General features: G+C 65.3%; 2 protein-coding genes across 2 annotated transcripts; both read left to right on the plus strand.

Annotated features, from left to right (window-relative positions):
- Nucleotides 1–479: 479 nt before the first annotated feature.
- S1PR2 (sphingosine-1-phosphate receptor 2) lies at nt 480–4,933 on the plus strand. Its single transcript, XM_056325967.1, is given in 6 exon segments — nt 480–865; nt 1,931–2,247; nt 2,250–2,618; nt 2,621–2,703; nt 2,705–2,902; nt 2,904–4,933. Coding segments are annotated over 6 exon segments (1,389 nt in total). The 5' UTR covers nt 480–653; the 3' UTR covers nt 3,114–4,933.
- Nucleotides 4,934–6,010: 1,077 nt separating this feature from the next.
- On the plus strand, nt 6,011–21,749 carry DNMT1 (DNA methyltransferase 1). The gene is given in 40 exon segments (XM_056325964.1): nt 6,011–6,148; nt 8,945–8,987; nt 9,540–9,647; nt 9,762–9,864; nt 9,912–10,003; nt 10,005–10,047; nt 10,355–10,371; nt 10,373–10,425; nt 10,621–10,714; nt 10,846–10,886; nt 11,018–11,077; nt 11,345–11,429; nt 11,522–11,631; nt 11,732–11,850; nt 12,036–12,088; nt 12,091–12,136; nt 13,043–13,194; nt 13,274–13,461; nt 13,984–14,173; nt 14,354–14,451; nt 14,565–14,656; nt 14,659–14,711; nt 14,815–14,874; nt 14,876–14,931; nt 15,122–15,323; nt 15,417–15,550; nt 15,665–15,838; nt 16,461–16,682; nt 17,366–17,558; nt 17,997–18,087; nt 18,706–18,840; nt 18,999–19,281; nt 19,369–19,510; nt 19,724–19,890; nt 19,965–20,142; nt 20,274–20,469; nt 20,544–20,707; nt 20,820–20,936; nt 21,029–21,119; nt 21,234–21,749. Coding segments are annotated over 40 exon segments (4,575 nt in total). The 5' UTR covers nt 6,011–6,089; the 3' UTR covers nt 21,305–21,749.
- Nucleotides 21,750–21,820: the final 71 nt, after the last annotated feature.

Below are 21,820 nucleotides of genomic sequence, written 5' to 3' on the forward strand. Positions count from 1 at the left end.
AGGGTCCTGGGGCAGGATCCCGGTGCAGGGTTCCCAGGGAGGGTCCTGGGGGCAGGAATCCTGACTGGTGCCGGATCCCGGCATGGGCCCTGGGGCAGGATCCCAGTGCAGATCCCGATGTGGATCCCAGTGCAGGATCCCACTGTGGGTCCTGGGGCAAAATCCCAGGGGAGGATCCCGGGGCAGGATCCCAGTGCAGGGTGCTGGTTCAGGATCCCGGCCCAGGATCCTGAGACCGGTTCCCAGTGCAAGGTTCCGATTCGGGATCCCGGTTGGGGCTCCCGGGGCAGGATCCCGGTGCGATTCCCGGTTGGGGCTCCCGGTTGGGGCTCCCGGGGCAGGATCCCGGTGCGATTCCCGGTTGGGGCTCCCGGGACAGGATCCCGGGGCCGGTCCCTGTTGGGGCTCCCGGGGCAGGATCCCGGTGCGATTCCCGGTTGGGGCTCCCGGGGCCGGTCCCTGTTGGGGCTCCCGGGGCAGGATCCCGGTGCGATTCCCGGTTGGGGCTCCCGGTTGGGGCTCCCGGGGTAGGATCCCGGTTGGGGCTCCCGGGGCAGGATCCCGGTGCGATTCCCGGTTGGGGCTCCCGGGACAGGATCCCGGGGCCGGTCCCTGTTGGGGCTCCCCGGGCAGGATCCCGGGGCACGGTCCCGATGCAAGATCCCGGTGCGATTCCCGGTCCAGGCTCCCGAGGCGGTTCCCGGTTGGGACTCCCGGGGGTCCCCGCGCCCCCCGCCCCGCCCGCCCCCCCGGCGCAGGCTCCGCCCGGCGGCCGCCGCAGCGGGACCGGGGGCGGGCGAGGAACGGGAAGCGGCGGATGCTCCGCGGTGCCCGGTGCCTCGGCTGGGGGCGGCGGCTCCTCCCGGTACCGGGGACGGGGGGGAGGGCGAGGGGGGGGTCCCGGGGCGGGGGGAGCGAGGGGCCGTGCCCCGGCACCGGGCGCGGCTGCGCAAGGGCCCGGGCGGCGGCGGGAGGCAGCGCTCGGGGGGGTGGGGGGCGGCGGGAGGGCACCGGGAGGGCACCGGGACCCCACCGGGGCAGCACCGGGACCCCGCCGGGAGGGCACGGCGACCACACCGGGGGGCAGCACCGGGGCGGCACCGGGGGCGGCACCGGGAGGGCGCCGGGACCCCACCGGGAGGGCATCTGGACCCCACCGGGGGGCGGCACCGGGGAGCGGCACCGGGACCCAACCGGGAGGGCACGGGGACCCCACCGGGAGGGCTGCAGGTGCGGGGGGGCGCGGGGCTCCTTCCCCCCCGCCCCCCCGATCTCAGTCCAGCCCCGCACCCACCCGCTCCCCTCTGGGGTCCCGGTACCACTGGGGGGGGGGGCGGGGAAGGGCCTAACGGGGGTCCCGTCCTTAATGTGGGGGGGGGGCGACGGTACCACCGGCTGTCCCTCCCTGGGGGACGCGGTACTGGGTGCCCCATCACTAACTGGGGAGGGGGACATGGGAGTACAGGGTGCCGCGTCCCTAACTGGGACACACACACGATGGTACTGGGTGCCCCATCCTAACTGGGCAGATGCAGAGACCCCTCCCAAATCGAGGGGGGGCAACACGAGGTGCCCCCCACCCCCCCCAAGGTGGGGTCACCACTGCCTCCCCACCCCCCCTCCCCCCAAGCCGGTGCCGGGGGGTCCTGCCCACCCCAGGGAAGACACCCAGGCCTTCACCCCCCCCGCACCCCCCATCCCCCGTGGTGCCCCCCCCCGTGGTCACCCCAGGGTGTCCCATCCCCCCCCCAGGTCCTGGTCCCACCTCCTCGCCCACCACCAGGATTTCCTTTCTGAGTCATTTCTGCCCTGCCGGCGCGGGGGGACCCTGGCTGTCACCCAACCAGATGTGCCACCCAGCTGTGGTCACCCGAGGGACCCCGGCACCCTTCCCACCCCCATCTTTCTCCCCCACCCCCCACCCCTGTAGGTCACCGTGGCCCCGGCATCATGTCCCGGCAGCGCTGAGGGTGGCGGGACGGGCGACGCGCGGGCGAGGAACCATGGGGAGCATCTACAAGGAATATTTTAACACGGAGAAGATCCGAGAACATTACAACTACACCAAGGAAGGTTCCGAAAGCCCCCCCAGCACCTCCCGTTGGGTGGTCTCCATCCTCATCATCGTCCTGTGCTGCTTCATCGTGCTGGAGAACCTGCTGGTCCTCATCTCCGTTTGCCGCAACAAGAAATTTCACTCGGCCATGTACATCTTCATCGGGAATTTGGCTTTTTCCGATCTTCTAGCCGCTTGGCTTTCATGGCCAACATTTTATTCTCCGGAGCCGCCACCTTCAACCTGACGCCGGTGCAGTGGTTCGTGCGGGAGGGCACGGCCTTCGCCACCTTGGCCGCCTCCGTCTTCAGCTTGTTGGCCATCGCCATCGAGCGCCACGTGGCCATCACCAAGGTCAAGGTCTACAGCAGCGACAAGAACTGCCGGATGGTGCTGCTCATCGGGGCTTGTTGGGTGATCGCGGCGGCCATCGGCAGCCTCCCCATCATGGGCTGGAACTGCATGAGCGACCTGCGGGATTGCTCCACCGTCCTCCCCCTCTACTCCAAACGCTACGTCCTCTTCGTCATCACCATCTTCACCCTCATCCTCCTCGCCATCGTCGGCTCTACAGCCGCATCTACTGCATCGTGCGCTCCAGCCACGCCGAGATCGCCACCGCCCAGACCCTGGCCCTGCTCAAGACCGGTCACCATCGTCCTGGGAGCCTTCATCATCTGTTGGCTGCCGGCCTTCATCATCCTCCTCATGGACGCTTCTTGCCCCGTCCGGGCGTGCCGGATCCTTTATAAAGCGAACTATTTTTTTGCCTTTGCCACCCTCAACTCTGCCGCCAACCCCATCATCTACACGCTGCGCAGCAAGGACATGCGCCGGGAATTCCTAGCGGGTGCTATGCTGCTGCGGTGCTGGGCGCCGGGACCAGCCCCCGGCCGCTGCGGCTTCCCGCTCCGCACCTCCAGCTCGCTGGAACCGCTGCACCCCAAAATACGAGTTACCCACCTCGCCCATCACCCGCGAGTGTACACCTCCGTCTAGGGGGTCCCCACGGCCACCCCACGGCCGCCCCACGGCTGCCCCACTGCCGGGGCGGTGAGTGGGATCAAGGTGGGAATTTTTCCAGGTACGGATGGACAACTGCACCTTCATCTCGGGCATTCCCCCCCCTCCCCCCTTCCCCCCCCCCCGGGCATCCACCCCCCCAGCATCCCTCCCGCTGGCATCCCCGGCGGCGATGCCGATGCTCCGGCCGGGATGACCGTGACCGGTGCACGCGTGCGCCGTCTTGCGTGTGCGCGAGCACGCGTGTTGCTCTTCCCACGCCCTGCCCGAGCCCTGGGGCCCCCGTGGGACCTGTCGGACGGGTCTTGGGGCCCCTCCCCCCCCCCCGGCACCCCCCTGGCGCCAGTGGCAAATCCTCTGCTCCCGGCTGCTCCCCGACACCGTGGGTGGCTCCGACCGCTGCTGCAGCCGGAGGAGTTTGGGGGGGTTTCCTGGGGAAAGCCGGGCCTGGGGCGCTCGCCGTTGAGGGGGGTGGGGTGGGGAGGACGATGACACGGGGACACCCGTGTCCTCCCACCCTGCTCCGTGGTCCCGCCGCGTGCTGGCGCGCGGAGGAGGCGAGGGGGGGTCGTTGCGGCTGGCTCCGCCGGGGCTTTGCCTGGTCCCAGTGCCCCCCCCACCCCCACCCCAGGAGCCCCCCCTCCATCCCCAGCGACCCCCACACAAGGGGCGATGGTTTTATTAAAACGGTGCTTCTCCACCTGCCTCCGCCTCCTTCCTGGGCTGGGGACCACCGGGCTCCCCCCTGATTTCTGGTGGGGAGGGGGCTGGGGGGGGCGGGGCACCCGACATTTGGCTGGATGGGGATGTTCAACGCTCGGCGGCTTTTAGAGACCCGGGAGCGCAGCCCAGCATCTTCCCTGCACCGAGAAGGGGGATGGGTGCTTTGCCCCGGCTTCCCGGTGCCAGCACCCATGGGTGGGGGTCTGGGGCTCCCAGGGCCCGGCTGGGGCTGGGTGCCGGCGCTTCCTCGCCCCCGTCTCACACGGCTGCAGCCTCAACCGCAGCTGCTTCCCCACGGCGGCTGGCGGTGTTTCGGGGAAACCCTGGGGCGGGGGGGGGAAGCGAGGGGACACGTGGCTCCCCCCAGGACCCTGCGGACCCCCACTCGTGCTCTTACAGTCGCCCCAACCCCGGGCTTGGTTGTCCCGGGTGCCGGTTTGGGCTCGGTGTGCCGGTGCCGGCACCGAATTTTTTGGTGCCCTAATTTGGCCCCGTTTCCTCCCTTGGAGGGTGCAGAGGAAGCGAGGGGGGGTGGGGGAGGGGGTTTCGTTTTCCCCCGCCGCCACCGTCGGGACGGGTCCCCATCCTGGCACCCCGCAGGCGCCCCGGCAATGACCCGCGGTGTTTCGGTCGCCCCCGCAGCGCCGGGGCCTGGCACTGATCCCCGATCCCCGGCCGCCTCCATGGACGATGGGGAGTGGGATGCGCCGCCGTTCGCCCATCGCCACGGGTGGGGCTGTGTGGAACCGGGCCCCCCACCGGGTACCGGGCCCTGGGCCCCCCACCCGGCCGGCGGAGCCCCACGGCTGGTGATGAATGGGGGAATCCCGCGGGAACTGCTGTGATTCATTACCAGACGAGGCGGGAGCTGGAGGGGCCCTGGCCGCTCTTTTGGGGCCACCAAAAGGGGGCTCGAGCTCCCCAGCAAGGGGCTGATCCGGTGCCGGTGGTCTCCTGGCTGCTGAGGCTGGGGGGGAGCAGGGGTCTGGGTCCCACGCTGGGGGGTCACTGGGTGCTGGGGGGGTGTAGGGCAGCCCTGGGGCTGCACCTGTCCCCGTCCTGTCCCCCCCAGACCTGCCATGGTACAGCCTGGGCCCTCCCCCAGACCTGCCATGGTATAGCCTGTCCCCCCCAACCCTGCCATGGTACAGCCTGTCCCCCCCCCCCGCCATGGTACAGCCTGTCGTCCCGTCCCGTCGTCCGTCGTCCCCCCCCCCCCCCCCCCCCCGCCAATCTCCACTGTGCTACCCCGTCTGTCCCCCGGTGGTACAGCCCACACCCCCATCCCAGCAGTGGTACAGACCATCCACCCCTTTCCCACAGTGGTACAGCCCATACCCGCTGTGCTAGGGCCTGCCCCACCCCCCATCCCTGCGGTGCTCTGACCCGTGTCCCTCCAGCCCTCAGTGGTACATCCCCCTATCCCCCCCCCCAACTCGCAGTGGTACGTCCTCCCTGTCGTCCCCCCCCACCCCGCAATGGTACGTGCCTCCACCTCACCCCCGGCCCCGCAGTGGTACGTCTCCCCTGTCCCTCCCCTGCCCCGCAATGGTACGTTCTTCCGCCTCCCCCCCCTCCCCCCCCAAAGTGGTACGTCCCCACCGTCTCTCAGTGGTACGTCTCCCCGTCCCCCCCACCTCTCAGTGGTACATCCCCCCGCCCCGCAGTGGTACGTCCCCCTGTCCCCCCCTCGCCCCGCAGTGGTACGTCCCCCCGTCCCCCCCCCCGCAGTGGTACGTTCCCCTGTGTCTGTCTCCCGTCTCCCCCCCCCCCCCCCCAGTCGTACGTTCCCCTGTTCCCCCCACCCCCCGGCTCCGCAGTGTTACGTCGCCCCCCGCCCCGCAGTGGTACGTGCCCCCGTGTCCCCCCCGCCCCGCAGTGGTACGTCCCCCCGTCCCCCCCCGCCCCGCAGTGGTCCGCCCCCCCCCGGGGCGGCCCCTCCCGCCGGCCGGGCCCCTCCGTGCGGCGCCCGCCCGTGCCGCCCCGCTCCGCCGCCCCCGGACAGGTACCGCCCCGCGCCCGGCCCGCGGCCCCTCGGCCGGGGGGGTCCCCTCTCTGCCCGCCCCCCCGCAGGCGCCTCCCCACACACCCCCCCACACCCCCCCCCGCCCCCCCCCCGGGCTCCGGCCCGCAATGGTCTGTCCTGCCCCCCTCCCCCGCCGCAGTGGTCTCGCCCGCCCCCCCCCGCCCCCGCTGCCATGGTCTGGCCCGGCGCCGCCCCGCCCCCGCCGCTGGTTTCCGCGCGAATCCGCCGCCCGGCCCCGCCGCTCCCGCCGCCGCCGCCCCGATGCCGGCCCGGGCCGCGCCGCTGCCCCCGGCCCCGCTGCCCGCCGAGCTGCGCCGACGGTGAGTCCCCGGCACCCCCGGCCCCCCGCCGGGGCGCCCCCCGGCCCGGCCTGGCACCCCCCCGCCCCCACGCTCCCCGGCACCCCCCGGCCCGGAGCGGCCCTGGCACCCCGCGGCCCCGCCCCCCCAGGCCCTGACGCCCCCCCGGCCCTGGCACTGACACCCCCAGCCCCCCCTCCGGCCTTGGCACCCGCCGGCCCGGAGCAGCATTGACACCCCCCAGCCCCCCCGCCCCGGCCTTGGCACCCCCAGCCCTGCCCAAACCCCGCCCCCCCCAGCCCTGGTACCCCCTGGCCGGGCCCTGACACACCCCAGCCCCCACCCCCCGGCCCTGGCACCCCTTGGCCAGACACTGACAGCCCCAGCCCCCCCGCGTCTTCTGCCCCCTCCCCCCTTCCCCCCCCTCCGGCCCTGGCACCCCCCGGCTCTGACACCCCTTGACGGGGCCTTGACACGCCCCCCGGCCCGGCCCTGACACCCCCTGGTCGGGCCCTGCCCCCCCCCCCCCGGCCCTGCCCCCCTCCCCCAGCCCTGACACCCCTTGGCCGGGCACTGACACCCCCCAGCCCCCCTGTTCCGTCCCTGACACCCCCAGCCCAGCCCTGGCACCCCCTGCCCGGGCCCTGACACCCCCGCCCCCCCCCTCCCCTGGCACCCCCTGCACTGCACTGGCCCCCTTGGCTGGCCCTGACACCCCCCAGCACTGACCCCCCCTGTGACTGCCCTGAGCCCCCCCAGGCATCGCACAGACCCCCCAGCACTCCCTGACCCCCCCACACTGCCCTGCCCCCCCGTGCAGTGTCCTGAGCCCCCCCAGGCATCGCACAGACCCCCCAGCACTCCCTGACCCCCCCACACTGCCCTGCCCCCCCCGTGCACTGCCCTGAGCCCCCCCAGGCATCGCACAGAACCCCCAGCACTCCTCGACTCCCCCATGCAGTGCCCTGAGCCCCCCCCACTGCCCTGACCCCCCTGCAGCGTGCTGAGCCCCCCAGCCCTGCACTCCCCTGACCCGCCCCCCCCTTGCCCTGAGCCCCCCCAGCCATCGCACAGACCCCCCCAGCTCTCCTTGACCCCCCATGCAGTGCTCTGAGCCCCCCCATCGCATAGCCCCCCGCCCCCGCCCCCCCCATACTCACACCGCCCCCCCAGCATCGCGCTCCGTAGCCCCCCTGCCCCTTGGCGAGCCCCACCACGGCTCAGCACTGCACCGGGGGTCCCCGCAGCCCCCTCTGCCCCCAGCTGATGGGGGGGGGGCTCCCTCGGGGGTGGGGGGGCCACCAGGGTGTTGCTGCCCCACAGCTCGGCCCCACGTGGCGGTGGGGGCGCCTGGCCTTGCCCCCCGCGTGGCTTTGTCCCCACGCTGCCGCTCGGGGCAGGGACCGAAGGCGCAACCAGCCACTTGGCGGGGGGGGGGCACGACCCTCAGTAGCCCCCCATCTTTTCGGGGGGGGGGGCGGGGATGGCACAAATCCCTGCCTGGAGGGGGGGTGGGGGGGAGTGGGGCGTGGGGGGGAGATTGGGTTGGGGGTCTTGAGCCATCCCCCGCCTGGCTCCGGAGGGCTCCAGCACCATCCCCACGTCCCCCCCACCCCCCAGACAGGGGGTGGGGGGGACGGACACGCACGGAAGGTTTGGGGGGGGGGACGACGACGCACGGAAGGTTTGGGGGGGGGGGACGACGCACAGAAGGTTTGGGGGGCACATGGAAGGTTTGGGGGGGGATGACGACGCACGAAGGTTTGGGGGGCACATGGAAGGTTTGGGGGGGGGGCACGGAAGGTTTGGTGTTTCCTGCGCCGTCCTCCCCCGCCGGCTATTGTCCCTTCCGCTTGCCTCCCGGCATCCCCTGGCCAGCGGGAAGGGGGGGGGGCCCCCCCACTCCCCCCCACTCCCCCCCACCTTCCCCCCCCCGCTGCGCTCAAGCCATTCTCCGGTTTGGCTCCCCCCTTCTGCTGTGGCACAGCCCCCCTGCGCCCCGACTTTTTCCCGGTTGCCGGGGGTCTCCCGCTGCGTGGCCGTCCTCAAAGCCAGGTGTCAGACGGGTTTTATCCCCCCTGTCCCCCCCCCCCCCCCTTTTTTTTTTTTTTTAGGGGGGTGGGTGGCGTTGGGGGACCCCTTCCCCCCTTAGCTCCGGTTTGAAGGAACTGGCGGCGTCGTGAGGGTAGGAAACCAAAACAACCCCGAGCGGCCGGAGGTGAGATGGGAACCAACGTCCCGGTGGCACCGGCGAGGTCCCATCCCGTGGCCCGGGGGGACCGGTGGCCGCGTGGCCCCGCTCTGGCAGCTGGGCTCCCCGTTTCAGTTGGGAGAGCCACGGTGAATTGGGGTGGGGGGTGGGGGAGCTCCGGTGTTTCCTCCTCACCGTGGGGCTGGGGGCTGTCCCCGCCGCCCAGGGGGTAGCGCCAGCCGCTTCCCCCCCACCCTCGGTCGCCGCTTTGTGCCACCGTGACACGTGGCTTCTCCTCCCGCTGGCTTTTTTGCCGGGGTGGGGTACGGGTGGGCAACGAGCCTCCGCCATTACCCTGTGTGTGTGTGTGGGGGGGTCCCTTGGGCTCCGGCGTCCTGCTAGCAGCCCCCCCCTTATTCCCCCGCCTGGGAGCTGAGCATCCCCCTTGCTCCGAGCGTGTCTGGCCGCACGTTGCGGCCCGTGGCCTGCGCCGCTCCTTCGCCAGGTGCCACTTCTAGAGCCGTCAAAGCGATTGGGGGGGGCCGTCCCGGTTGCCCCCCCCGCCCCCCCGCATCATAACCTCGTCGGTGGAGCACGGTGAAACCCCCAACTCTCTTCTTTTCCAGGCTGCAGGACTTGGAGAGGGATGAAGACAGCCTGAGCGAGAAGGTGAGTGGCTCCGGATCCTCGGGAGCCGCATTTCCGTCCACGCTTTGCTCCGGTTTGGGCGCCGTCATCCCATGCCGTCACCCGCCGGTCCCGCACCGGGTGCTGCCGTCAGGCTGGGGATGCTCCGGCTCGCAGCGGTGGGAGCCGGCAGGGCGCCGGAGCCGGCTCCTGGATGCCCGGATAACTCTGCGATCCAGCGGTGCTGCCCAGCCGTCACCAGGATGGGGGGGGGGGTCCAGCGCCCCCACGGCGTGGGGCGGGGGGGACGGTGTGGCGGGCTGGCCGAGTGAGACCCCGCCGTGTCTCCCTTGCTGGCCCAGCTCCCTGGACCCGGTGAGGTCGTAGTCCCGGTGTCGGCGCTGTCCGTTGTCATATGGAACCCACCGTCACCTCCTTTCGGGAGGGTCCTCGCGAGCTGGGTGAGCGGCGCCCGCTTTCGGAGCCACCGGCGGTTCGGCTCAGCCCGGCCGCCTACGGAGACGCCGCTCCACCGAGCCCCGCGGGGAACGTCACCCTGCCGCCCGCCCCACGCCGTCCCCTCCGTCCCCGCAGGAGTGCGTCAAGGAGAAGCTGAGCCTCATCCATGGCTTCCTCCAAGCCGATGTCCAGAACCAGTTGAGTGAGCTGGAAGCCAAACTCCGCTGCAAAGAGCTCTCGGAGGTGAGACACCCCCTGCCCCCCCCCCCCCCACCCCCCCCCGCCCCGTTTTTTGGTGGCTTTGGGGTTGTGGCAGCGCCGTGGCCGGGTGGTTTAACCGCTGCTCTCCCCTCCCAGGAGAGGTACCTGGCCAAGGTGAAGGCCCTGCTGCACCAAGAGCTGGCGGTGGAGAATGGGGCCGCGGCGCCGCTGTTGCAGGCATCCAATGGCTGCACCAAAAAACGGCGCCTACGGGAGTGACGAGGACTCGGAGCGAGCCGGGCCCCGACGGGGAAGAAGACAGCGCGATGGAGATGGAGGAAGCAGTGGAGGAAGCAGCCACCTCTTCCTCCTCCTCTTTATCGGTCCCCACACCGCGGGGCGCGCAAGGCCAGGAGGAGCCGCTCCAACGGGGAGAGTAAAAGTAATGGCGGTGCCGGGGGCGACTTGCTTTTCCGTTCTCTTTCCCGACAGATTTAAATGAATTAATTGAGTGCTATTAATTACCAACTGGGAGCACAACGGTTCCCGGAGGGATTGAGTGCAGAGTTCCACCCCCCACCGGCCCCAGGAACGGTTTTGGCGTCTCCTTGCCTTGTCCCACCAGGATGCTGGGGTGCCCGGAGAAGGGGTGCTGTCACCCACGGTGGTCCCAGCCCTGTGGGGTGTTGGGTGGGGGAAGGGCAGCGGGTCCCCATCGTTAACGCGCCCCTTCGTCCTCTCCCTAACAGAGTCTCCCGCCAGTTCCCCGCGTCACTCGGAGCTCTGGCCGGCAGCCGACCATCCTGAGCATGTTCTCCAAAGGGTCAGTCTGGTGGCAGGGCTGGGGCCTCTGCCTCCTTTTACCGCATCCCCCCCGCGGGAGCCTTCGCCCTCTTCTTCCTCTCTGCCACCCGGGGCTCCCAAAAGTCGCGATTCTCGATGGGACTGGCCGGGAGAGCCCCAGATCCTCGTGCCGTTGGCTCCTCTGCTTCATCCGTTGCGTTTACAAACCGTTAGGGTCCAACAAACGGAAATCGGAGGAGGTGAACGGGGAGGTGAAGCAGGAGGCCATGAATGTGGAGAAGGAGGAAGAGGAGCTGGAGGACAAGGTGTGTGCCGGCACCGGGGGCAGCTGAGGGCTTTGCCGGCGGCTTTGCCGGGCCGCCGCGGCGCTGGGGTTGGGTGTGCTGTCTTGGAGGGCGTCGCACTCTCCCTCACGCCCCTTCGTTTCTCCCTCAAGGAGCAAGATGAGAAGAGGATTAAAATCGAAACCAAAGAAGGGTGAGGAGGAGGAGGAGGAAGGCCCTGCGTTGGGCCTGGGGCTGTTTCCCTCCGCCGTGGCCTCGGTGAGACGGGGAGGACGACGATGTTACGCCGCTGTCTTCATCCCTCTGTACCTTTTTTACACCCAGGTCAGAGATAAAAGATGAAATTACTCAGGTTAAGACTACGACACCTGCTAAAGTAAGTTCGTTTTCCTCCATCTCAGCGTTTTAGGGTGACTTTTTTATTTTTATTTTTTTAAAATTTTTTAGCTCTTTTAAAGGGCTGGGCTAAGGGAAAGATAAAGCCGTTTCCAGCCCACCCAGCTTCCCAACCTCGCTGGGGGGGTTGGTTTTGGGGAGCTGCTTTCAATGCCAGGGCAGCGGCCGCTGTTGTGCTTTACAAACCCTCGTTTGCGCTAACGAACGGGACCGTGGGGGGAGGGAGAAGCTGACGCAGCCTCCCTTGTCTTGCAGACCACCCCCTCCCAAGTGCGTCGACTGCAGGCAGTACCTCGATGATCCCGACCTCAAATTCTTCCAAGGGGATCCTGATGATGCCGTAAGGGATTTAACGCTCCTTCTCCGGGCGCGGGGAGAGCTGTGGCGCTAACGGGAATGCTCCTTCAGCAACGTCTGCTCTCCTTGGTGTAGCTGGAGGAGCCAGAAATGCTGACGGACGAGCGTTTGTCCCTCTTCGACGCCAACGAAGATGGCTTTGAGAGCTACGAGGACCTGCCGCAGCACAAAGTCACCTCTTTTAGGTGAGGGGGGGGGCGGGCGGAAAGCAGGCGATTCAAAACCTGCTACATTGACAAACCTCCCGGGATAAGGCGTCGAGCTCCCATCTCCGTCCTTCGCCAGCGTCTACGACAAGCGAGGTCACTTGTGCCCCTTTGACACCGGCTTGATCGAGAGGAACATCGAGTTGTATTTCAGTGGTGCCGTGAAGCCCATCTACGACGATAACCCTTGTCTGGACGGTGAGTCGGGCGCGGAGGAGCCTCGGGGGCCGCAGGGGCGGGGGCGGTTTGTCACCTTACATCTTGCCTTGACGCCTTGCGCAAAACGAAGGCGGGTCCAGGTGGCGATTTGGCATCCTGCAGTCGCTCGGGGCTTGGGTGTTTTTGGGTGCTGAAGGCTGAAATTGGGGTTTTCTTGCTTTCAGGTGGGGTGAGAGCCAAGAAGTTGGGACCCATAAACGCCTGGTGGATTACGGGGTTCGATGGTTCGATGGAGGGGAGAAGGCTTTGATCGGCTTCACCACAGGTGAGTGAGCGAGGATGGGGGGGGCGTTGGGCTCGGGGAGCACGTCTGGCTTGGGATCACAGTCTCCATCATGTATCCGGCTGGTGAAGGAGCTTTATTTGGCTTCGTGGACTTCGCTGCTGCCGGGAACCGGCCCCACAAGCCCAGGGCGAGGTGGAGGACCGTGCCGACGCGTGGCTCTGGGTTTATTTAGCACAGCGGCGCCTAAACGCGTACAAAACCGCTTGCTGAGCTCGCAGCTGCTTGGCAGCGCCCTGCGTGAGGCTGTCGGAGCTGGGACAAGCGAGGCCGGGTCAGGGTCTCTCTCGGAGGGAGTCTTCTCTTTGCTCTTGACCTCTTGGCCCCGTTGCGGGGCTCTGTTGCTTTCTTACTCTACTCCCCAGGCTTTTTGGACAGGTTTGTGTTGAGAAAGGTCTTGGAGGAACGCCCAGTCCCGGCCAGCCCTTGGCTCCGTGTCCCAGCTGGCTTCCCCCCCGCCCCCCTGTAGCTTATTTGGGGGAAGCAGCTGATTTTTGGGGGCTTTAAAAGCTTCCTTCCTTCACCGTTATTGCAAGGAACCCTGGTGATATCAGAGGACTTAACTCTCCTGCGCATCAGCAAATGGAGTTTGTAGTGAGAGGAAAAAAAAAAAAACCAAACCCAAACCCTGGATTATCTTTGTTTTCTAATCAGGGAACAGCAAAAAGAGAAGGCTAGCGCACGGATAGCGCACCCCACCTTGCGTCCCCCCTCCCTCCTCGCTTTGGTGGCGATAGCTGAGTGCCCGTGGGTCCTGGCTCGTGGTAGAGCATCCCTGCAGACTTACGTCTCGGTGCTGTAGCGGCGTGGGTGGGCTGGTCTTCCTCCCGGCAGGACTCGCTCATCCTGAAATCCCGCTAAATTTCCCGGTATTTTAACTACCCGCAGCCTTCGCGGATTACATCCTGATGGAGCCCAGTGAGGAGTACGCCCCCATATTCGCCCTCATGCAAGAGAAGATCTACATGAGTAAAATCGTCGTCGAGTTCCTGCAGAACAACCGCGACGTCAGCTACGAGGATCTGCTCAACAAAATCGAGGTGAAAATCCAACGGCGGTGGCATCCCCGGGGGGGGGAGTCGCTCCGGCACCCTTTCCCTAACCAACCCCTCCTCGCAGACCACCGTACCTCCCGCGGGGCTGAACTTCAACCGCTTCACAGAGGACTCGCTCCTGCGACATGCCCAGTTTGTGGTGGAGCAGGTGGAAAGCTACGACGAAGCCGGCGACAGCGACGAACCCCCCGTCCTCATCACGCCCTGCATGAGGGACTTGATCAAGTTGGCTGGAGTCACCTTGGGGAAGAGGTGAGCCCGGTGGCCCCGTGTAGACACGCTTTTTGGGGGGCGCTTGGCTTCGGTGCATCCCAGGAGGAGCCCGGCGGGTTGGTTCCCGTCGGCTTTGCGTGGGGGATCCTGCCAGGAAAAGCTTTTGGCTTGTTCCCAGCTGGGATGATCTGAGGATTTATGCTCAGTAGCACGAGCAGCACTGGGAAACTGGAGTAGAAATCCTCCCCAAACTGGAAAAAACTCTCAGCCTAGTGCTTCCCTGAGCGAGGAAAGGCGCTGGGTTGGGTCCCCGGAGCCTGGCTTTGCTCCCTGCCCCGCTGTAGCATCCTTTTGGGACCCTGTGCCAGCCACAGCGCGTTCCTGGGTGCCTGTCAGGGGATCCTGTCAGGGGATCCTGCCGTGGACCTGGCCTCTTGGGTGCCCTGGGGAGAGCTCTGTTCCCTGGGGATCCTCCTTGGGTGCCAGGCTGTTCCTTGTGGCTGTAGCTGTCAGCGATCTGAGGCAGGGAGTCGCCTCTCACCGCTGTCCCCTTGGTTACAGGCGAGCTGTCAGGCGGCAGGCCATCCGGCACCCCACCAAAATAGACAAGGACAAAGGTCCCACCAAAGCTACCACCACCAAGCTGGTGTACCTCATCTTCGACACCTTCTTCTCGGAGCAGATCGAGAAGGACGAGAAGGAAGATGACAAGGAGAACGCCATGAAGCGCCGGCGCTGTGGCGTCTGCGAGGTAATGGGGGGGGGGGGGGGGGCGCTGAAGTGACCCGATCCCCCTGCCGTCCCTTCCATCCCAGATGAATTGCCCCCTCTGGGGTCGCTCCTTTGGGGCGGGGGAGCTGTTTCCAGAAGCCACGGAGCTTCCCGCTGTCCCTGCCTGAGGGGTTTCCACTGTCCCTTCTCCCTGCTCCAGGTCTGCCAGCAGCCCGAGTGCGGGAAGTGCAAAGCTTGCCAGAACATGGTGAAGTTCGGGGGCAGCGGCCGGAGCAAGCAGGCTTGTTTGCAGAGGAGGTGCGTCTCACCCGGGCAGCGATGTCTCCTACCAAAACCCTCTCCGCATCCGGAGAGAGGGAACGTGGTCTCTGCCCCCTGCCCTGCTGCAATGCCGGTCCCTGTGTCCCCAGGTGTCCCAACCTGGCCGTCCGGGAAGCTGATGAGGACGAGGAGGTAGATGACAACATCCCCGAGATGCCCTCGCCCAAGAAGATGCTGCAGGGCAGAAGAAGAAGCAGAACAAGAGCCGTATCTCCTGGGTGGGGGAGCCCGTCAAGGTGAGGCTGGGCAGGACCCCGCTGGGGGGGGGTGCTTGGGCTGCGTCGCTCGCCCGCGTGGGGGGGTTTAACGGGGTTCTCCGCTGTCCCGCCGCTTCTGCAGAGCGATGGGAAGAAGGACTACTACCAGAGGGTCTGCATCGACTCGGAGACCCTGGAGGTGGGGAGACTGTGTCTCCGTCAGTCCCGACGATCCCACCAAGCCCCTCTACCTCGCCAGGTCGGTGCCGTGCTGCTGAAGGGGCTGAATTTCTGCCTCCTGTTGGGGTGGATGTGCGTGGGAACAGCTGACCTTCCCAATTAGAGAACGCTAATTGCGTGGCTGTGCTGCTGTCTGGGGGCTCTCCGGCTCTGGCGAGGCTCAGAGCAGCTTTTTTGGTGCCTCGTAACCCTGGCTCCTTCCCCCTCAGGGTGACAGCCATGTGGGAGGACAGCAGTGGCCAAATGTTCCACGCGCACTGGTTCTGCCCGGGCTCGGACACCGTCCTGGGGGCCACCTCCGACCCCCTGGAGCTCTTCTTGGTGGACGAGTGCGAGGACATGCAGCTCTCCTACATCCATGGCAAAGTCAAAGTGATCTACAAGGCGCCCTCGGAGAACTGGTCCATGGAGGTGGGTGACAGCCCTGCAAACCTTGGCGCTGGCCCGGAGCTGGCCCGGTGTGAGCGGCGTCACCGATCCCTGTGAACACCTCTCTCCTAGCAGGGCGGGCTGGACATGGAGATCAAGATGGTGGAAGACGACGGGAGAACTTATTTTTATCAGATGTGGTACGACCAGGAGTACGCTCGATTCGAGTCCCCGCCGAAAACTCAGCCCACGGAAGACAACAAATACAAGTGAGCGCGCGCGGGGCAGAGGTGCTCGGGGGTCTGCTTTGCCCAAAATGGGTGGCCGGAGCTTCTTGGCTTTGGCAGGGTCCCCACCCCCGCGTTCCGTCCCCATTCCCACAGGTTCTGCATGAGCTGCACGCGCCTGGACGAGGTAAGGCACAAGGAGATACCCAAAGTGGCCGAGCCCTTGGAGGAAGGGGATGGGAAGATGTTCTACGCCATGGCCACCAAGAACGGAGTGCAGTACAGGGTGGGAGATGGTGTCTACCTCCTGCCAGAAGCTTTTTCCTTCAGGTTGGTGCTCGCAGGGGGGCGGTTTACTCGCTTCTCAGGATGCTGTTTGGTCCAGCTTTTGGTAGCAGAGGACGTAGTCTGCGGGTGGCAAATCCCACCCGTAAACAAAGCACCCCATCGCCCTTATTTCCAAAAGCTTAGCTTAAAAATCAAGGTGCTTCTGACCCCAATTTCTCCTCCCGTCGTTAAACCGAGCGACTTCTCCCTGCTCAGACAACCCCAATTGCTGAGCTGCTGTATTTTGGCAGATGACTCGGAATCCTTTTGCGTGTTACTTTTTCTTCCAAAAGAGCGAGCCTGGGTAGATGAAAGGTGAAACAAGACCCTGCCTGCTGCCTGTAATTACCGGAGGAGAAATGGCAAATTTTTGGGAAGAGGGCCGGGGCAGCGACATGTAGGGCACCCCAGACTGCAGCCAGGCACGGTTATGGGATGTAAAACGCTTGCGCTGTGGAGCGGGAGGTTCGGTGCCGGTGCTGCCGTGGTGGCTTGGTGCCCACCTTCCGTCGAGGAGGAAGCAGGCAGGCTAGGCAGCGCTGGGGGAGGATGCTCTGTGCTGTTAGGGTATTTTTTGGGGGGGGGAAAGGGATACCTCAACTTCCTTTTCTCCCCATCTCCCCAGCATGAAACCTGCCAGCCCAGCCAAGCGCCCCAAAAAGGAGGCGGTGGATGAGGAGCTGCACCCGGAGCACTACCGCAAGTACTCGGAGTACATCAAGGGCAGCAACCTGGATGCTCCCGACCCTTACCGCGTGGGCCGCATCAAAGAGATCTTCTGCAACATCCGCAGCAACGGCAAACCCAACGAGGCTGACATCAAGCTGCACATCTGGAAGTTTTACAGGTGAGCGGCGCTGCTGGGGTCTGTGGGGGTGCACAGCCCTCCCCCCACCCCACCCCCCAGCCCCGAAGTGGGCTGCAGGGCCGGCCTGAGAGCGCAGGTGCTGGGAAAAGCTCTGCGCCATCAGCTCGAGGTCGCATCGGAGCCAGGCGCCTTGAGCCGCCGCGGTGTGGGCGCTGCTCGAAGGGGCTTACCGCGGCGCTTTGGGCTCAGCCCCCGGTGCTGTACCACACCGCCAGCGCCATCCCAGGGCGTGGGTGTTTACCCAGACATTTGCAGGCTCTTAGTCATCCCCCCCCGCCCCCCACCACGGAGGGATGTGTGTGAAGAGCCTTGGCAGCGGGAGAGGAACGTGCTGATGCTCGGGACTGCGTGTTTCAAGCGTAACAGCTCCTCGCTTTAGCTCTCTCTGCCTTTAAATTCACTTACCAGCTCTGGTGGTGGTTCCCCCTCCCTTTAAGAAGACCCCCCCTCAAAAAACTCCCGTTGGTGTGAAAGAAAACATCCCTTTGGTGCTGTGCCCGGGCCGTGCCAGTGAACATGTGCAGCTGGAGGAAAAAAACCCTCCTCTCTCTGGGGAGACAGAGCAGTGTGAGCGCCAGAGGCTGGATGGCGGTGAGGATCTCGCTGAAAACGTTTCCTCCTGGTGGTTTTTTTTTTTTTTTTTTTTTTTTTTCCTCTTGCAGACCCGAAAACACGCACAAATCCATGAAAGCCAGCTACCATGCGGACATCAACCTCCTGTACTGGAGCGACGAGGAGACGACGGTCGATTTCCGTGCGGTGCAGGGCCGTTGCACAGTGGTGTACGGGGAGGATCTGACGGAGAGCATTCAGGACTACTCCGCCGGCGGGCTTGACCGCTTCTACTTCTTGGAGGTGAGGGACCCGGCGCTCGACGGGTCTGGCTGTGTCCCTCTGGGTGCTGAGCCCCCAGGGGCTGAGCAGAACAGGTGTTGGCACGGGCTGTCCTGCTGCCCCGCGTGTGTCTTGCACAGAGGGGGTGTTGTGCAGAGCGAGGATTGGAGCTGGGTGAAACCTCCTGGGGACTTGACTCTCAGATAGAAAGGAAGCTTTAATCTGGGTCACCGGCTGGAGCAGCTGCTCCCCGTGGAGCTGAGGGGCTAAATTTGGCCCCTCAGGTGGCCACCCCGGCTCTGGGAGGTGACTGAGAGGGAGGTGACAGGCCCCCACACTGCGCCTGTGTCCTGCCCTTTGGTTTCGCAGCTCCCGTGGGGTCTTGGCAATGCCTCGGTCGTTCCTGAGCTAGAAAAATTCTTCACGTTCCAGTGTCCTGAACTTTTTCTCTTTCCCCAGGCTTACAACGCAAAAACCAAGAGCTTTGAAGATCCTCCCAACCACGCTCGGAGCTCTGGCAATAAAGGGAAGGGGAAGGGGAAAGGGAAAGGCAAGTCTGCTCAAGGGGGAGAGGTCTTGGGCGGGTGAACCGGTTTGTGTTTGCCGTTAAGCGCTGCCGAGCGGAGATAAGACCTGCCGCACCGACCAGATGTGTCTGCGCCCTCCTCCTTGCTCCGACGCTCTGGCAGGATGCAGCGATGTGGTCTGCAGCTCTGGTTTTTTATTTTTTATTATTTTTTTTTGAAGGCACCTAATCTTTTCAAAAATAAACCTCGTGGCGAGAGCACCTGGTCCCTGAGAGATCTCAAAGCTTTTTCTCTTGCCAACCCTCTGCCAGGGGCTGGTTGCTCCGTAGCATAGGGCTTTGTACCCTTCTCCCGGCGCGGGGAGATGCCCTGTTGCGTTATCGCTGTGCCCCGCTGACCCTGAGAAGCTCTGCCTGTGCCCACGGGCTGCTGGCTGCAAAGGGATGGCGGGGGGAAAGAAGAGAGGCTTCCAAGGGCAAGGGGGCGGATTCTGGCAGCAGCAGTGAAACGCTTAAGGGGCTGAAAGGTGCTCGAAGCTGATGTTTGGAGTGTTGTGGAGGAGAGGGAGAAGAATTTGCCTTGTAAGCACTGAGAGGAGGAAATGACTTTGCTTTTTGATGCGAGTGGGGCTGTGTTTGCAGGCAAAGGCAAAGGGAAGTCGTCGGTGAGCTGTGAGCAGGCCGAGCAGGAGCCGGCTGAGCTGAAGCTCCCCAAGCTGCGGACCCTGGATGTCTTCTCCGGCTGCGGAGGGCTGTCTGAGGGCTTCCACCAGGCAGGTGAGCGGCAGAGCGGGGACAGCGGTGGGGTGACGAGCTTGCCCGCTCGGCTCCTCCGAGCTGACAGTTGTGTTTGGCATGTGCCGGGAGCAGGGAGGGCGAGCCAGCGCTCTGCTCCTCCGCACAGGCTCAAGATCCTCCGCTTTGTCTCTCCCCAGGCGTGTCGGAGACGCTCTGGGCCATCGAGATGTGGGAGCCGGCCGCCCAGGCTTTCCGACTGAACAATCCCGGCACTACCGTCTTCACGGAGGATTGCAACGTCCTGCTGAAGCTGGTCATGTCTGGCGAGAAAACCAACTCGCTGGGGCAGAAGCTGCCGCAGAAGGGGGACGTGGAGATGCTGTGCGGTGGTCCCCCGTGCCAGGGCTTCAGCGGCATGAACCGCTTCAACTCCCGCACCTACTCCAAGTTCAAGAACTCCCTGGTGGTCTCCTTCCTCAGGTGAGCAGGGGAGGTGGCGAGGAGCTGTGTTGGGGTGCGGACCCTGCGCTCAGCCATTGCTCCCGTGTCTCTTTTCCCTCCTCGCAGCTACTGCGACTACTACAGACCGCGGTTTTTCCTTCTGGAGAACGTCAGGAACTTTGTGTCCTTCAAGCGTTCCATGGTGCTGAAGCTCACCTTGCGCTGCCTTGTTCGCATGGGTTACCAGTGCACCTTCGGGGTCCTACAGGTAGGGTGGGTGCGTGACCCCGAGGTGATTAAGCGGGGTGAAAACCCTTCTCCTCTCACCTGGCTCTGCCGTGGTCCATCCCTTGTGCAGGAACAGCTGGCTGCGTTGCTTCTTGGCTTCTCTGGGTGGTTTGAGGGGATATTCCCAGCTCTTTGAGGGCACAAACTGGACAGGGATGCTCCAGCCCTTTCAGGAGTTGTCCTTCCTTCCCAGGCTGGCCAGTACGGCGTGGCCCAGACGCGGCGGAGAGCCATCGTCCTTGCCGCGGCTCCCGGCGAGAAGCTGCCCATGTTCCCTGAGCCTTTGCATGTCTTTGCGCCTCGTGCCTGTCAGCTGAGCGTTGTGGTGGATGACAAGAAGTTTGTTAGCAATATCACCCGGTGAGCCTTTGCTGCCGTGCCGGGGCTGGCGAGGGTGAGGTTTCGGCTACTCACGGCTCCCTCCTTCCTCCCAGGACGTATTCTGGCCCCTTCCGCACCATCACCGTGCGGGACACCATGTCCGACCTGCCGGAGATCAGGAACGGTGCCTCCGCCTTGGAGATCTCCTACAACGGCGAGCCCCAGTCCTGGTTCCAGCGGCAGATCCGGGGCTCTCAGTATCAGCCCATCCTCAGGGACCATATCTGCAAGGTGTGGATGCCGGGGTCTCAAGGGGGGCCAGGCTGCCTTCTCCCCAGAGAGGACTGGGGCTCCTGGGGGTGACCGGTGTCCCTCTGTGTCCCCTGCCCCGCCGTCGGTGACGGTGGGCTTGTCATTGGCAGGACATGAGCGCCCTGGTTGCAGCCCGGATGAGACACATCCCCTTGGCCCCCGGTTCTGATTGGCGTGACCTGCCTAACATCGAGGTGCGGCTCTCAGACGGCACGACCACGCGCAAGCTGCGGTATACGCACCACGAGAAGAAAAATGGCCGCAGCAGCTCCGGGGCGCTGCGGGGGGTCTGCTCCTGTGCCGAAGGTGGGTGATGGCTCCCTAAAAACACACCTGTGGTTGCCTGTTCAGCCCTTTCCTCACCTTCTCCGTCTCCCCAGGCAAGCCCTGTGACCCTGCGGACCGACAATTCAACACCCTCATTCCCTGGTGCCTGCCGCATACAGGCAACCGGCACAACCACTGGGCCGGGCTCTACGGCCGCCTGGAGTGGGACGGCTTCTTCAGCACCACCGTCACCAACCCTGAGCCCATGGGCAAGCAGGTGGGTGCTGCCGTATCCGTCCCCTCTGGTGGGAAGGGTTGGAGTCGCCGGCGGCCACGCCAAATGACCACTATGGTCATGACTCTTGGATTCTTTTTATTTGCTGCTGTAGGGTCGGGTGCTGCACCCGGAGCAGCACCGGGTGGTGAGCGTGAGGGAATGCGCCCGCTCCCAGGGCTTCCCCGATACTTACCGCCTCTTTGGAAACATCCTCGACAAGCACAGACAGGTGAGTGCCGGCGGCTCGTTGGTGGCGAACCCCTCGCCGGCGGCATCCCTGTGGTGGAGCTGGCGCCCAGCGTAACCCTCCTTCTGTCGCAGGTTGGTAACGCAGTGCCTCCTCCTCTAGCCAAAGCCATCGGGCTGGAGATCAAGTCGTGCGTGTTGGCGAAGCTGAGGGAAGACACAGCGGGTAAGTGGTGCCGCACCGGGAGCTGCCGCCAGCCCCTTCCTCTCAGCATCCTGCTTTCGGGCTGGGGGCTGCAGGCCCCATCCCATCCTGTCCCCCTGGGGTGGGGTACGGCAGCGTCACCCCCTCCTCTCTCCCCAGAAACCAGCGCCCTGGAGAAGATGGAGACCATGGAAATGGCCAACTGAGGCGCAGCCTCTCCGCCAGCACCAGGACTCCCAAACATGCACTGATTTATTTTAAACCTTTTTTATTTGTTTGGGGTTTTTTTTGTTTCTGTTTTTTTTTGTTCGTTTTTTGTTTTGTTTTCAATTTCCCGGTCTGTGGGGAGCTGCCCCAGCCTGTCCCCCTGGCCCTGCTCGTGTCTGTCTCTGCCGCTGTCTGTGATGGTCAAACTCTACTACCAACCCCGGGCCCCTCCCCCACCCTCGGCCGAGCCCTGTGGGACCCCCTGGTCCCGGCCGAGCCCTGTGGGACCCTCAGGTCCCAGCCCTGCCCTGGGGCCCTGCTCCCTGTTTTTATGCCGCATTGTATTGAAAATAATCGGCCGCTTTGTATAAGTGGGAATTGATACTTTATGTAGTTTTTATATGTTGTAATATTTCTTCAAATAAATCTCTCCTATAAATTATACCCCCCTGCTTCCCACCTCCTCCTTCCTCCGGGCCTAACCTAGGCCTCGGCCTCGCGGGACCACTCAGGTG

The sequence above is a fragment of the Falco biarmicus genome (genome assembly GCF_023638135.1).
Source record: "Falco biarmicus isolate bFalBia1 chromosome 13 unlocalized genomic scaffold, bFalBia1.pri SUPER_13_unloc_6, whole genome shotgun sequence".
Taxonomy (NCBI): Eukaryota; Metazoa; Chordata; class Aves; order Falconiformes; family Falconidae; genus Falco; species Falco biarmicus.